This window comes from Aegilops tauschii, chromosome 7 (genome assembly GCF_002575655.3).
Source record: "Aegilops tauschii subsp. strangulata cultivar AL8/78 chromosome 7, Aet v6.0, whole genome shotgun sequence".
Lineage (NCBI taxonomy): Eukaryota > Viridiplantae > Streptophyta > Magnoliopsida > Poales > Poaceae > Aegilops > Aegilops tauschii.
Window position 1 is genome coordinate 17469705 of NC_053041.3, and position 16416 is coordinate 17486120.

The 16416-nt window shown below is 45.7% G+C and overlaps 1 protein-coding gene across 1 annotated transcript; it reads left to right on the forward strand.

Moving 5' to 3' along the window:
* Positions 1 to 4833: 4833 nt before the first annotated feature.
* On the forward strand, positions 4834 to 6332 carry LOC141026660 (uncharacterized). Its single transcript, XM_073503501.1, has one exon. It carries the CDS (start codon positions 4872 to 4874, stop codon positions 6015 to 6017), a length of 1146 nt encoding a protein of 381 aa, XP_073359602.1. The 5' UTR covers positions 4834 to 4871; the 3' UTR covers positions 6018 to 6332.
* The last annotated feature ends 10084 nt before the right edge of the window (positions 6333 to 16416 follow it).

Consider the following 16416-nt stretch of genomic DNA (forward strand, 5'->3'; position numbering starts at 1 on the left):
TCTTGAATGTATTATCTCCAAACAACATCTTCATATCATCATATGAACATGCATCATAAAACTACAATCAAGTCCTCCCACATGCACTACATCATAATTTTTTAACAAAAAAAATTATGAACTAGGGTTCATCTTCACACTAACATATGAACTATTGATTATAGTTCATATTCAACAATACTACTTACTAAAGAACTAAGAACTACAACTACAATCAAGCTAAAACAATCCTAGGTGAAAAAGAATCCAATCTAAGTTCAAAAATATAAGGGATTTCAAGCAAATAATGCGTCGAATCGGAAGCAAGTTTGCAAAAACTAATTGGAGGGATCGGAGGAGCTTACGTTTCTCTCTTCGGGGCCATCTCGATCCACAAAAACGGTGAAGAAACGGTGAAGATCCGAGGGGGGAGTGGAGGAGATGAGAGAGGGAGAGAGGGGCGAGTTGGGGAAGAAAAGATGAAACTGCCGACGGGGGAAGGGGGAGGGGTGGGGAGATGGGCAGGGGCGCGGGGTCTCGGGCGAAATAACTGCCCGGACCCTACCGCCATGGCCTCCGGCGGTAGGGTTAGACAGCCTACCGCCAGGTGCCCTGGCGGTAGGGTGCGACGGAGGGGGGCGGCGGCCGTCTCCGCGTGCTGACGTGGATAAGTACCCTACCGCCAGGGGCCCTGGCGGTAGGCTGTCTAAACCTACCGCCAGAGCCCCTGGCGGTAAGAAAAAGGGTCAAATCCCGAATTTTTTTCAAACCGGGGTCAGATCCTGATTTTCTATCGGAAAAGGGTCAAAACACGAAATTCGGCCACGCAGCTATGGCTTGATGCTCCGCACGCTCCTGATGAAAATTTCCCTTACAAGTTACAACAGAGTAGGGACTTTTGCAACTCTTGGGCAGTGCCATCGTAACAATAGCACTTATAACTTGGTGGGTTAGTACTGAAGCTTTTGTAGCAGTTTGGTGCTTGGAGCTTGTTAGGAGTAGTCAAGCTTCTAATCAAGTTAGTGGTATTTCGAACTACTTGTTTCCACTCTCTTCCCCAGTTGATAAGTTTAAGTCTTCTAGACTGCGTTAACTTAATTTCATCTAACGTATTTCTGTATGTCCTTGGCTTCTATCACTGGACAAGTTCATCTCTTGTGAATATTTACTTAGTTGCAAGTTTTAATACAATGCTAAAGGACCATCAAAACTGCCAATGTTTGTTTTGAATGGATAATCAGAATTGCTTGTGTCTCAATTCTTCTCTGGTCAGAGAGCTAAAATATACACCTACCATCAGGTTCACCCAGATGCATAATATGTTGCTGAATGATAGTTTGATGAGAACCCTGATATTTATCTTCAGTTCCATGGCTGGCCGACCTTTGTTTCCTCATGTTCAAGAACGAAACACACTGTCAAAACATTGTGTTGTTTGTTCTCTTCCTCCAATGAAGCATACGCAGAGCTCTCTAAAGGCCTGTTCGGAGACTCTCCTCTCCCCAAGTCCGCTCCGGGAGTTGGTGAAGCTGTAGCCAAAAATGAAGGGACCTGGAGAACTGCCAAACAGCTCCTAAAATTGCTTTTGGCTCCAGAGCTTGAGTGATCATGGGGCGACAAAAATCCAACTCTTGTGTTGGATGGTTGATTCAGTTTGTTTTTGGAGGTTACAAAATACATTTTGGAGAGGTGGGGGTGAGCCAATGTTCAAAATGTTTTGAGAGAAAAGTCCAATTCTAATTCCGTACAATTAAAATTCAGGTATAATATTTTAGAACCAAATCCAAGCCTTAAATTTCCTAGGAGGAAAAAAATCCAAGTCTTTTCCTATTCCACAGAAAAATTCCGGTCTACTTGTTTTAGTACAAGATACCCCCTCCGTCCGATAACAGCGTTTTTACACCAGTGTACTGTCAAAACCGTTCTTATATTATGAAACGCGCGGGGAGGGGGGGGGGGGGGGGGGGGGTTGTATGTTATAAATATAAAAACAAATAAAGCACATCGGATAAAAAAACAAACGTTAGATATCCCTTTTTTTGCCGGGTAGGCGGTAAAGATCTTTGGTGAAACTGGATCATTCAAAGTCGTTCTCTCTATGTTCATATTTTTTATGTTTATATCCCACATTTAACATCTTTTTCTTTCCCCGCTCACAAGGCAACTAGGAAAAGTCTTCTTCCCCTCGATCTCTGTCGACGAGCCCATGGATTCAGTCTTCCCTCCGTCTGCCGCTCGGCGGCAGGCGGTGGGGAGGGGAAACTGGTGCCTCTGCTCCAGCTAGTAGATAGGTTGGGTTTTGGTCCTCACAGGGGTAGCGCTCGGACGGATGTCGGCGCATCTTCTTCAAGTCGGTCTTTTGGGCTCCGACCCTCCTTAAGTTCGTTTGTTGGGATGAATTAGATGGAGTTCTGGCATAGATTCATGTCAGCTCCTCAAGGCAACGATGTTAGGGTTTCTCGTCATGCGTACGCAACTACGAGATTTGGCGTAAGTTCTTTGGATTGATTCAAGATGTCAACGACGACGACTGCAAAGTCAAAGGCGCTGGTCCTTAGGGGCATGTGCACAAGAGCGGAGAGAGCGGCGCTTCGGTGACTCGTTCTGACGACGGCACTGGTCATTCGGTGGCCCATGTACCTTGATGATTTTTAATTATGTTTGAAATGTTTTGTACTTTTTCTGATGAATCTTTAAAATAGATCCGATCCTTTTTGGAAAAAAAAGTTTGTATCTCACATTCCACAACATCTCAACATAAAAAGGAAACAATAGGAAAACTACTAAACAAATCTATTGTGCTTGTTCCAAGCAGCTTTCAATCCAGCGGGAAAAAACCACTTCTCATCTCTCTCAGCTTCAAAAGAAAATTCTAGGGTTCCTCTGCCTTTCACCGACGTTGTCGCCGGTCCGTCTTGTCTCCGGTCGCCTTAGGGCTATGGGGGCACGACGGATTCCGGTCCTTGCCGGCAGGAGGGCACCGTTTTTAGATGATTTTTCGATTTTTGTTAGGGTTTGTGTCCTGTTCATGAAGACGAGATGGCGACGGCTACCTGAATATAGAATAAGGTTCTCCCCACCTAGCCCCTGTCATGGTGATGCGTCTAGCAGGTATGTCTCCGTCAGATCTATCTTTGATGGATTTGCTTGGATTTGTACGTCGTTCGTCTATGTTTGTGTGTCTTCAGGTTGGATCCTTTCGATCTACACTACTCTTCAACGACGATGGTTGCTATTTTCTAGTGTACTGGCTCTATGGGGCCTTACCAGAACGACTTCTTGATTGTCACAACAAGTTTTGCTCGGCTCCGGCGAGAGAGGGGCGATGACAGCGGCGCCTTCGTCACTAGATGGTCTACGGATCTGGGTGTAATTTTTATTACTTTTGAAGTACATTGATTGAAGATGAATAGATCAAAAGTTTTCTCTGTAAAAAAATGAGATCACTTCTCATTTTTTTAGGGGAAACTCACTCTTCGCCTGGAAAGAAATGAAGAAGTTGGACACAGCCCATTCCCATGTTGGGCCAGCAACACCACACGACCCCCTTCCCTGAGAGAGAGTGCGGCAGGGAAGGGGAAGCGAGCCGCCGGCGCCGCCCACCTCACCATCGTCTCCAACACACGCAGTCTCTACCAGATCAGATCAGATCAGGCATGCTCTCTCTCTCTCTCTCTCTCTCTCTCTCTCTCTCTCTCTCTCTCTCTCTCTCTCTCTCTCTCTCTCCTGTTTACTTTGCTCATCTCCTGTGCAAATCGAAACGCGTTGCCACTTTGGTGGTAATCTCGATAGATTAGATTCCCACTTGATTTTCTTGTTGTGAGGGATTCGGATGCACTGCTAATTCGTAGAACCATAGACTACGGTTTGGTGGTTTCTACAAGGAATTTAACTGAGTCCACAATCCTCAGATGGGAAGGGGGTTCGGATTACCCAAGTCGAAGAACCCTAGGCTGTGCGGTTTGGTGTTTTCTACAAGACATTTAACCGAGTCCAGATTCTGCAAATGTGAAGGGGGGGTTCAGATTACCCAAGTCAAAGAACCCTAGCATTTCCACGTATCTGTTAGTTGGAAAGGTAGAACCATCTGTCGCCCGTTTCAGTATAATGTTCTGAAGTGCAGTTGGGTTTAGTTTTTACAAAGAAGTTCCTTTTGGTAAGAGATTATTTCATTGTGTGATGCAGTGTGTTGTTATTTCCTCACATAATAATACAACAGTCACGCGAACGTCCAAATGGAATTTTTGGTTTCATCTGATGATAGTATTCACATTGAAGTAACCACTACATTTCCAGGACATGATATTCACAGTAGTGCAGACTGAGGCAATGTTAGAAATATTTACCACATTTGATTATCGATGTAGACTAGTCCATGAGAATCCAATCTCTTGCCATGTTATTGTGTCACTAGTGTTTTTCATGTTTTAAACACTACTAATTTTATACACTAGCTAGGCTAAAGGTAGGTAGCATGCGGCACCATTTTGGTATCAGTTTCTAAAAAAGTTTCAACTACAGGGAAGCATCCTGACATGACTGTTTACCATCAGAAGTGACCAGCGGCTGTTTGGAGTTTCTGATTTCATCTGCTTTATGTCCGTCTGCTTGAAGTAATTACTGATGTGTTCAAGACTAGTTTACACTGCCCCCCAGGATCCAATCTCTTGATGTATTACTGAGTCACTAGTGTCTTTTATGTTTTCGCTGAGCGCATATTTGTTATCTGTGCATTTTTTCCCTGGCACTTTGTATTGCTTCTCTGTTGGGTACTACTTTAAATATCCAGTTCATTCTTCTAATATTTGTCCTCTGATTCATAACTTATTTCAGAGAAGCTGCAATCACCTGTAACACCAAGGCGCTGAGTTTGCATCTAGGTTGTCTCAGCTATGTCTACGCTTCAAGGTTGGGCAGACCTCCCAAATGACTTGCTGTACTCTGTTGTTGCTCGGTTGGGATCCTTCCCCGATCTTCTTGCTTTCGCTGCAACCTGCCCGTCTTGGCGTGCTTCCATTTCCTCATATCCCTCCAAATCGACATTGTTGCCACCTCTTCTCCTCCAACCTGGCGTCCCTGCATGCTCTTCTCGCCCTCGCCCTCGCCCATTGAGCAACAACCTTGTACTTAGACGCTCATGCCATGTTACTGATCTTGCCAACAAAGACACCTACATGTGCTGTCAGATTCCCCAATTTGCTTGTTTTTGTGACAGCAAATCCCCATCGGGTCCGCTGGATGAATTTTTTTTGGGGAGTGTGTCCTATGGCCATCTCGTCTTGGCCAACCGACAACAATCATGTCTTCTGGTTGATGTCTTCACAGGTGTTAGTGTCTCAGCTCCGCAGCTACCCGTCAACGGACGCATCCTCCTCAACTATGCTGCCCTCACGGCTCCTCTTTCGTCACCCAACTCATATCTCCTTGTCAATGTTGGGCGCCACAATTTCTTTTCGCGTGATGGTAGCGATTCTTGGTTGAGACGTTCTCCTCGCAATGGGACATTTAAGAAGCTCGTGGTCTTCAAAGACCAGGTCTTTGGCATGGATCATGATCGCATGCTCTATATCGTGCACTTGGAACCCCGGATACGCATACAGAAAATAGCAGTTCATCTGGATGGAAGCATGGCCAACAAATGGCATCTTAAGCAACCGTGGCTTGCCGCATGTGGTGACATGCTTCTCATGGTCGGTTGTCAGAAACATTCTCCATCAACAGGGGACGCTTTTGAAGCTTTCCGACTGGACGTATCGACTGAACCTGCAAGGTGGGTAAAGGTGGAGAAGCTAGAAAACTGGGCGATCTTCATCAGTATCGACAAGAGAATCCAGCCCTTGTGTTGCATGAACCCAGAGACATGGGGAGGGAGATGCAACTGTATATACTGCTGTAATAGGAAAGAGTGGGTCGCATTTGAGTTGGGCCAGCCGCCGCAGGGAGATGCCTCCAATCCAAAAGTTTATATTCACATAAACTGTGGCAGTATGATGCAACCTACATGGGTTGTGCCCAGTATGTTCTATTCGTGTCCGTGAACCGTGATGACTGATGATCTTGATGCATGGTTATTATTAGTCCCCGTAGTAGCTCCCTCTGTAAGATATCTCGACTTTATAGGTATGCTCCAACAAGTACTGAACCATTGTATGTTGGATATATTTGTAGTATTAATGATGTCGTGGTCGGTTTGTAGCTTCTTAGTTCAGCTTGTTCTGAAAAATTGTTGTACGAGCAGAGAAGAGAACACTGCCTCTTTTGCAGTCAGTGTAAGAGATGTTGACAGTGGCAGGAGCACTGGCTGAAATGTTTGCAGTTAGTTCCATCCTTGAATGTTTAACTACTTACTGAGAGATCTTTAGACCTTAGTAAGAAAGAGATGTGTTTGTTTTATCAGTTAGGTGTGTTGTTAATGTTTTAGTAGCTACTGATTCTTCTTTTACCGGAACTGACAAGTTTCAGTATAGTTTTGCCTCAAGGGCATAGCCTTGTGTATTTCTCAAGGGATTCTTCTTCAGGTGATGATTTACCCAAAAAGGCACTTGGTTATCAGGTTGTACGGTTGCTTCCCGTCAACTTCTTAGTTTGTCACAAGGGAGTATGTGGCTATGTGCTATGAGTTTTGCAGAGTTTTTTTTTCTTCATTTTAGCACAGAGAAGCCGGGTTGGTTATACAACATCTGATCATGCTACGTAAGATTTTACTGATTCATTTAGTTTGAAATATAAATGTATGACATTCAAGCTAGGCTTGGTGTCTGCTTTAACTTTTGCATTCTAGGGGGCGCTGCTGCTGTCTCTGCTTGAACTGACTCGTTATGGAACAGCATGCTTTTTTGCATGTGCAAAAGTTAATCTCCTGTCAAATTTTGAATTTAACTGTAGCATAAAAAAATATACACCTGGTAGCATCAGATGCATATGTTGTTGCGGAGGTAGTTCATGTTTGACACTTGGACCGGAGCCCCTCCTGTTCCATGACCTGCCTGTTCTGCTTCTCATGTTCAGAGAGAACACATGTCTGTTCTCTTCCTACGAAGGAAGGACGTAGGAGAGGCGACGAGAGAAAAAAATAGCTTTTGCCCCCTGAACACGAGTGATCCCGGGACATCCCTAAATATAAGAAGATTTGGTAGAGGCTGTTGAAATGGGCAATCCAAGCCTAAATATTTGATGGCCAAGAAAATCCAATCTAAATATTTGCCTCTGTTTTTTTAGATGTTTCTTTTTCTGGATGGGAGTCAGCAGGGGGCATTTTTTAAACAGGCTTTCACCCCTGCTTTATAAATAAACCAACCAACCAGTCCAACAAAGGACTAGCAACATACCACATAGTCTGTTGGGGCCATAGCACAAGCAAGCCCAAAGAAAACAGAAGAGAAAGCATAAAAAAAGACGTCACATCAAGAGGTCATCAACGAAGCTAGTCGATGAGCCCATGCTGACTCCCAAAGAGTACTCTTCGGCCTACGGTTGACCAAAGAGTACTCTTCAGCCTACGGCAGACCATAGAGTTCTTCTCGGCCCAGTTGGGGTACTCTTCAGCCAACGGGAGGCTGAAGAGCCCACTTCGGTCAACCGCAGGCCGAAGAGCCCCTCTTCGGCCAACTGGAGGCCGACGGGGTGCTAGTTTTGATTTTCTTGCGTGAGGACGTATAGATTTCGAATTTGCTATAAAAATCATCACAGTTTTGAAAAAAAATCTCGTCGACGTGCCGTGGCCTGTAGTGCATTCAACATCTGCCCTAGGTGCTCTTGGTCCTGTTGCCTAGCCAGCGGGTGCCAGTGCTGCAGGAACGCAAGAAATTTGAAGAAAGAGTGAGGCGCGTCACAGAAAGACCCTCTCGATCACCATCTTATTACACGGCAATCATAATGTCCAAGAAAGCGCAGCAAAGACCAGCGAGAAGAGGCGTCTTTGCCTTCCAGTCTGCAACACTCTGGCCTAAAGGAAGCTGACAAGATTCACCGCCTCCTACTCGAGCCCGAGGGCTTCCCGGACAAAGCTGCACAACGACCTAGCCGCCGTCCCGGAGAAGAGGACGTGGGTCCGATTCTCCGGAACACCACAAAGAGGCGCAACCATTACCCGACCCATGCTGCTTGAGCACCTCCGTCCCAGACTGGAGGCGATCCCTCAGCAATTTCCAAACAAAATGTTTAATCTTCAAGGGGAGAGGCTTTCCAGAGGGGTGCCAGCCACTAAATCATCGGCCTCTGGCACAGTGCACGATATGCCAAAGCCATCGAAAAATCTCCCGAGGGAGAAACTTGCCAATGCGCAGAGTCAGGGTCATTGGTCAACACAGGAGGTAGGGTCGCCGGTAAATTGGACCACTCTAACACCTCCGTCGGGCCAAGTGTGCGACAGAACAAGATGTTCCATTGTCCATTTTGGCGAGCCTCCGATACTAATAACAATGGATTCCCGCAAATGGCGAACAAGTCACGGAACCCTCGTGTAAAGAGGGATTCCATCCACCAAACGATCTAGCCAAAACATGGCCCCTCCGCCATTACCAATTGAAAAGGACAGCCCAGGAGAATCTCATGTTTGATCTTCTGGATCGACCGGCAAAACTGGGAGCCCTCCATGCAGTCACAAGCTAGAAGAGGCATGCCCAGAAGGTACTTTGCATGTAGCCACAATCTCCCCTCCTCGCGGATGATCCGTCAAACCCACCTAAGCATGAGGGCGACATTCATCCGACGGGAGGCCAGGATACCAAACCCACTCATATCCTTGGGTAGGCAGATGTCGGCCCACTTCATCATGTGGTTCTTCTGGCGTCCATTCATGGCAATGCCAGAAGAAATGGGAAAGGTCTTTATCAAAGGACCTAGCAGGGCCGTTGATCCTTTTTTTTCAGGGTGTGGCGCTGTTCTGTTTTTCTTTTGCTTTGTTTTCCAGCTATGCTCAGTGCCAAAAGAAGCACATGTCGTCCCGCTCGGAGAAAGACAGCACCGTTCGGGAAGCGAGTCGCTGGAGAAGACGCCGGCCGACGCCAGCCTTCCACCGCGTCATCATCTCCTACCGCGTGCATCCAATCCCATCCTTCTCTACAAGGTCCGCCTCTTCATGAACCCAGCATCCCATCTTCCTATACATCCCATTCCATCTGGTTTCTTCGGCTGTTTCCTTTCCTTTTCTCTCATGTTCATCCATTGTGGTTCATTATTATACGCCGCGCCTCCTCTCTACCAGTGGCTCCTATAGTACCTTCCCAAACCAGTTTTTTTTCTTCTCTTTTTTCATTTTTGTTTCCTCTTTTGTTTCCTTTTTCGCCTTTTCTTCTCTTTTTTTCTTTTCTTTTATGATTTTTTTTTCTTTTTCTTTGCTTTGCATCTTCTTTGTTTTATCCTTCTTCTTGTTTTCATGAACACTTTTTAAAAAACCGGGAACCTTTTTTATTCATGGAATTCAAAACTTGTTCATCATATTCAAATTTTGTTCAACATAATTTTAAAAATGTTCATCAAATTCAAAAAAAATCATCCACTCTTCAAAAAGTTCATATGATTTTAAAAATATGCTCTTGAATTAAGAATTTTTTCATCAAGTTCAAACAAATGTTCATAAAATTCCAAATTTGTTCATATGATAAAAACTGTTCATAAAAAAAATACAAGGTTTATTCTTGAATATACACAAAATGTTAATTGTGTTGTTTTTTAAATTGTGAACATATTTTGGAACACGTGAACAATTTTTTTAAACAGACAAAACATTTTCTTAATTTTTGGTAACAATCTTAACATTTCTAGTTTTTTATGAACATTTTTCGAGTTCATGAATAGTTTTTGAATAAGTTTACATTTTTTGAATTTTGTGATTGTTTCTGAAATCACAAACATTTTTCAAATTTGTGAGCATTATTTGAATTCAAGAACATTTTTTGGTTCCACAAACTTTTCAAAATTCTCAATTTTCTTATATTTTGGAACTTTATGGGTATCCTGAATTATTTAAAGAAGAAATCCCAAGAACGTAGAAAAACAAAAACAAAAAAAAACTAAACAAGAAAGTAGGGGACTTCTTCCCGGTGCTCATGTGCTGGTCCAAATCGGCGCGCGGGTGTGCACCTGGTGGCTTCCCGGCGCATTCTGCCCCCAAATAGGAGCTCCGCATGCTGCGATTATTGTCGCCGAATCGCATACTAGCAATATGAATTGGGCCCGCCCATTTACCATACAGCGCGCATGCTAGTCCTGGGAACCCTGTATACGGTTCTAACCGTATGTCTTTTATATTTATTCTTTTTTTGCATTTTTCTATTTAATTCTTTTATATTCAAAATAAATTTGTGAATTCAATTTTTTTCATAACCCCAAAATTTGTTCTGATTTTTCATAACTTCCCTTTTTCCAAATTTTGTTCAAAAATTCAAAAAATGTTTGAGAATTCTGGAAGACGTTCATGCATTTTGTTCAGAAGTTTCAAAATTTATCATGTTTTCAATTTCTGTTCACAATTTAAAAAAATGTTCTGGAATTTTGAAAATAGTTCATGTTTTTAAAAAATTGTTTAGGGTTTTCAAAGAATATTCCCCTTTTCAAACTTTGTTACCAAATTCAAAAGTTTGTGGTTGAGAAATGTTCGAGAATTTGAAAAAATTTGCATTATTAAAAAAATGTCCAAAAATTTGAAAAATGTTCCAGTTTTCAAACTTTGTTCTCAAATTCAAAAAATATTTCCGTCTTAAAAAATGATTCTGGGATTTCAACAATGTTCAAAATAAAAAAGGATAAAAAAATTGGTTGTTATTTTGTCCCGTCAGTATAGTAGACCGAACCCTATAGGAAACTGGACCACTACAGTAACCGGTCAACCACAGTATAGAAAATGGCTCTACAGTGAAAAAAATCATGGTAGAATGGAAATCCAGTCCTACTGTTGTATTGCGCGCCTAGCATGTTGATGGGCCGGCCCATTAGGGGCACCATGTGTGCGTCGTCCCCTAAATCGTCCTGATGGATCCTTTCCCCTTTTTAAGGGAGGTCCTATCGGGCGCTTCAGGCGCCCGAACCTCTCCCTGGCGCTCGCTACGGCGCCCAGTTGGGCCGGCCCACGAATCGCGCTCAGCAGCGAACACAAAAGCTCGTGAATTTTTTTCCGGAAAAAGACATCTCCAGGTCTCGAACACACAACCTTCCAGTTTAGGTACAAGTGCGCTAGCCACTCGATCTATCGCGTAGGTAGTCATTAGTGACAGCGGCAAAGGCATAATAAATAATGTCGCTGCCCTATTCTATTTCATATTTTTTTTTGGAAAAAGATCGTGACATTGAAATAGTTCATGGATTTTGAAAATTGTTCTTCATTTTGGAGGAAGATTACACAAACCTGAAAAAGTTCATTGGTTTTCAAAAAAGGTTCATCAAATTTGAAAAAACTTATTGGTTTTGAAAAACGTTCATCAAAAAAAAAATTAAAGCATTTTCATTTAATGTTCATCAAACTTGAAAAATAGTTCAGCGAATATGAAAAAAAAGTTCATCACATTTAAAAAATGTTCATCGAAATTGAAAAAAAGTTAATAATTTTTCAAGAAAAGTTTTCTCATTTAAAAAAAGTTCATCGAATTTGGAAAAAAGTTCATCGGATTTGGGAAAAGTTCATTGGATTTGAAAAAGTTCATCAAATTTGAGAAAAGTTCATCGGATTTGAAAAAAGTTCATCAAATTTGAAAAAAGTTCATCGAATTTGGAAAAGAGTTCATCGAATTTGAAATTTTTTTATCGGATTTGAAAAATAGTTCAGCGCATATGAAAAAAAGTACATCAAATTTGAAAAATGTTCATCAAAATTGAAAAAAAGTTAATAATTCTTCAAGAAAAGTTCATCAAACTGGAAAAAAATTCATTGAATTTTGAAAAAAATTCATTTCATTTGAAAAAAGTTCATCGGATTTGGAAAAGAGTTCATCGAATTTGAAAAAATTTCATCGCATTTGAAAAAAGTTCATCAAATTTGAAAAAATTCATCGAATTTGGAAAAGAGTTCATCGAATTTGAAAAAAGTTTATCGGATTTGAAAAAAGTTCATTAAATTTGAAAAATGTTCATCGAAATTGAAAAAAGTTAATAATTGTTCAAGAAAAGTTTTTCTAATTTGAAAAAAGTTCATCAAATTTTGAATAAAGTTCATCAAATTTGAAAAAAGTTCATCGAAATTTGAAAAAAGTTCATAAAATTTGAAAAAAGTTCATCGAATTTGGAAAAGAGTTCATCGAATTTGAAAAAAGATTATCGGATTTGGAAAAAGGTCATCGGATTTTAAAAAAGTTCATCAAATTTGAAAAAAAATTCATCATAATTGGAAAAGGAGTTCATAGAATTTGAAAAAAGTTCATCGGATTTGGAAAAACGTTCATCGTATTTTAAAAAAAGTTCATCGAATTTGGAAAAGAGTTCATCGAATTTGAGAAAAGTTCAGTGATTTTTAAGAAAAAAATAACGAATTTCAAGCAAAAACATCAAACTAGGAAGAACAAAAAAAAAGGAAAAACAGAAAACAAAACCAAAAAAGGAAAAAAAGGAAAAGAGGAAAGAATAGAATGGAATAGAGGAAAAAGATTGTAGTTCACATATAAGCAAGTTGGCGTGATGGTTAGCGATGCTTTACTCAACAGGGATGTCGCTGGTTCGAACCTATTCCGTGGCATCTTTTTTTAGCGATTAGGACAAAGGAGATGGGCCGGCCCAGCAGGGTGAAAGGGGTGTGCGCCGTGTACCAGTAGGCCTAAAACGGGCGCTACAGGCGCCGTTTAGGAAATGCCCCTTTTTAACCCTGAACTTATAGAAACAGGAATAAATGTGGCCCTTGGGTGGTCTTTAAAGAATTGAAAGATGTTTTCGTTGAAATGATGCTGAATTTATACATAAAATGGAAGTATATATTGTTGAGAAACGTGATTGTATTAGGAAACATAGGTTAGACTAGGACATATTCTGGCTTGCCTTGTACTTCATGTAGATTATGTATTTTTATATATATGTCCACGAGGTTCAAGGAATACAACAACTATTTCACCAAATCCCTCTCTCCCTTCTAACATGGTATTAGCCTAATCACGATCCAAACCCTAGCCACCGCCGCTTCCGCACCCGCGCGCCGCCCCCGGGGCGGTCGGTCTCCATGACCGCCGCCGGGGGCCGCGCCGCCCGTACCTAGGGTTCGTTCGCCGGCCGTGTTGGCCGGCTGCCCTAGAGAGTCTTTTTCCCGAGCCCTTGCTCCGGGGTTTTTTCGCTCTCTCGCCGGTCGTTTTGATCAGCGTTTTTCTTTTTGGTTTTCCGATCTAATCTTGATCGGTTTGCGTCGCCCGCCGCAGCCGTCGACCCCCGTGCGCCTCTACTCCAACCCCGGGGCGACCAACCGGCCTCTCCTCTGACCCGACGTCCACGCGCACCAAGGCGGCCCGTCAAGGCCAGCCGTTGTCCGCGCGTCGGTCCGCCCGTCGCCCTGCGCCGGCCGTCACCGCCCTGCTCCGACTGGGAAACCTGCATCGCCCCGACCCGGCGGCCTCGCCCCATGCGACGGCCAATCATAGCCATCGCTCGCGCGCCGGCCCACCCATCGATCCACGTCACCCGCCTCCGCCGCGTTTGCACGATGGCTCGGCGGTCTACCTCGCCGGCCTCGTCCTCGGCTGCATCAGGCTCGTCGGCTGCCTCAACTCGTGGGCCGCTGCTCCGTTGGTCGCTCGGGCCTCGTTGCTCGGGCACCGGCGCTGCTTTGGCAGCCCTGGTGCCGGTGCTGACGTCCCACGCCGTCCGTCGCCGCCGGCCTCATCCAGGACTCCGCCGCCACCACGCCTCCATCGAGCGGCGTCCCCGACCTCGCGTGCGATCGGTTTGATCACCCGCTTGCCGCCGCGATCCGCCTCATCTACGCCGCGCGACCAACCTGGCCCGTCGGTTGCGCGCGCCTCCGCAGGTCCCGTGAAGATTGTCCCGAGTTCAGCGCGCCCCTCCGCCGATCGAGCAACGGGCTGCCGCTGCGTCGCCCCGTCGGGCCGCAGCGCCGCCGCCCCGTGGTTCTCCTCGCGGCTGCATCGACTCGTGTGTCGCCGCTGTGTCGCCCCAACGGGCCGTAGTGCCGTGATACGCGGTCCACGCCGCCGCCCCGAGGCCGTCCCCACGGCTGCACGGACTCGCGAGCCGCCGTTGCGTCGCCCCTTCGGTCCGCAGCGTCGCGGCCCGCGGTCCCCCCGCCGCCCCGTGGTCTTCCCGCCGTCGCCCCGACCTGCCTGCCGCCGCTGCGTCGCCCCTTTGGGCCGTATCGCCGCGGCCCGCGGTCCACTGCGCCGTCACCGCGCGTCGACCTCCCGTGGTATGCGCCGTGCCGTCTCCCTTGGCGCGGGAACACCACCGTCCGCGCCGGTTTTCTTCTTGATGTCAGGGTTCTTCGCCTACTTCGAGCACCGCCGCCGCACTCCTAACCTAGCTGCCGCCGCCGCTCTTCTTTGGCCGCCGCCGCCGCTACCTTCGTAGCCGCCGCCGCCGCCGGTCCACCCCCTTCGTCTTCGTACAAGCACCAGCCGTCGCCAGCGTCGCCGTCATCTACCCCGACCACTTCGTCTGCTCCGACCACCGTTGGTGACATCGGCCCCGCGCTGATGGACGCCGCAATCGTCGTCGAGTTCTTCTCTGCTGGCCCCTCCGACTTCTCCGACATGGCGTACAGCTTGTGCTGGTCCCTCGTCTACGCATGCCCGGTGCTGGCAACACCGATACGTCCACGACATGTCCCCGGGCCTGGCAAGCCTGGTCGGTGCTTCGTCAACTTCGTCTTCGTCCGTCTACGCATGCCCGGTGTTGGCAACATCGGTGCGTGCCTTCGGCCACGATGTGTCCCAGGCTTGGCAAACCCGCCGCGACGCGTCGTCAACAACATTTTCTTCCCGGCGCACCCCTACTTCGACACCACTGCGCCGATGCTAACTCGGCGCCCTCTTGCGCCCGCGGCTCCTCGGCGACTTCCTCGACACCGGCCACCCCGACTCGACATCGACCACGGCTACCTCGACCACGGCTCCACCACCCACGCTGCTACATCGACAAACGGCACAAAGGGCTACCGCCTGCTTGAGCAACCTCGTTGGTTTTCACTCCAGCCATGTCTCCGCGATGCGTCCACCTTTACGACTGTTGGGGGGGGGGGGTGTCCGTTGGCTTGCCTTCGGATTCTTCTCCAGTCCCACCGTCTGCGTCGCTACCGTTGTGACTGCGGGGGGATGTTGAGTAACGTGATTGTATTAGGAAACATAGGTTAGACTAGGAAATATTCTGGCTTGCCTTGTACTTCAAGTAGATCAAGTAGACCCTAATGAAGGACTTTGCGTTGATGGATCTGAGTAGGAAGATGTTGATTAAGATGGATGCCGACGGGGGCAACGACACCAGCCGACAGCTTGTCGAGGGGGCTAGCCAAGCAACGACGTCTCTCTTGCTATCCTGCCTGCTCGGGCTCATTCTCCTCGTCGAGGAGGTTGACGACGGAGGCAGCGCTTCGGTGTGTTGTTATGCTTGGACTGGTATGGGGCTATGGGCTGCACTACGTTTGCGCTACGGTTTGTGGCCGCCTGGGCTTTTATGGCCACTCGCTGGTGGCGGGTAGTGGTGGCATGTTTTACGGGACACGCGATAAAAGCCATTAATGGCTGGACTAGGGTGCCTGCGGGTTAATACGGACGACAACACCATATTACACAGAGGGAAAACAGAGGAAAGAATGAAGGAACGTACTAGCATGACGTCGTGACGGGTATGCACACAATAATACTTACCCACCCGTGTGCGATAAAGGGAATACTACATCGAGTTGGTCAAAGTAAAATGTGTGCCGAACTTAACAACCAAGCACACATTTCTCGGAACAAAACGGTCACGCCACTATGAGTTATCGCAGTGTCTCCTTTCATAAACCGTGTGCGCTCGTTATCAATATCGTACACTATTCTGTGTGCCCAATAGAGCATATAATTCTGAGCACACAATCGTATGCGCTGTCATGAGTTATCACACACGAGTTGCGTTTAGAAACCATGTGCGCAACTTTCAAATCATCACACACGAGTATTCATTATTACGCAGCGTGTGTGATGCTCCAAGTATCCACGCACAATTTGTTGTTGAAAAGTGTTTGCCAATCAACATGCATGATTAGGAAAATTCAATCGTGTGTTTTATTACGGACTTATCAAACACACAACTTTATATAATAGTGTGTGTCCCTTATCACACAGGTTTGCATCTCAAAATCGTGACCAATGGACGGGCCATCACACATGTTTAATTTTTTGGCAAACGGGTTTATTTTTCTACCATTTGTGATGCCTGCATCGCACATAGTTCGGTTCAAGGGCGTGTGATAGATATGTCTTCTTAGCCCTATTCTGCAGGAGAGGAGGGTGAAAAAGGTTCACACTTCTGTAC

Bases quoted from the DNA above. Each gene is read 5' to 3' on its own strand.
- LOC141026660 (XM_073503501.1), top strand. From the start codon at position 4,872: ATGTCTACGCTTCAAGGTTGGGCAGACCTCCCAAATGACTTGCTGTAC.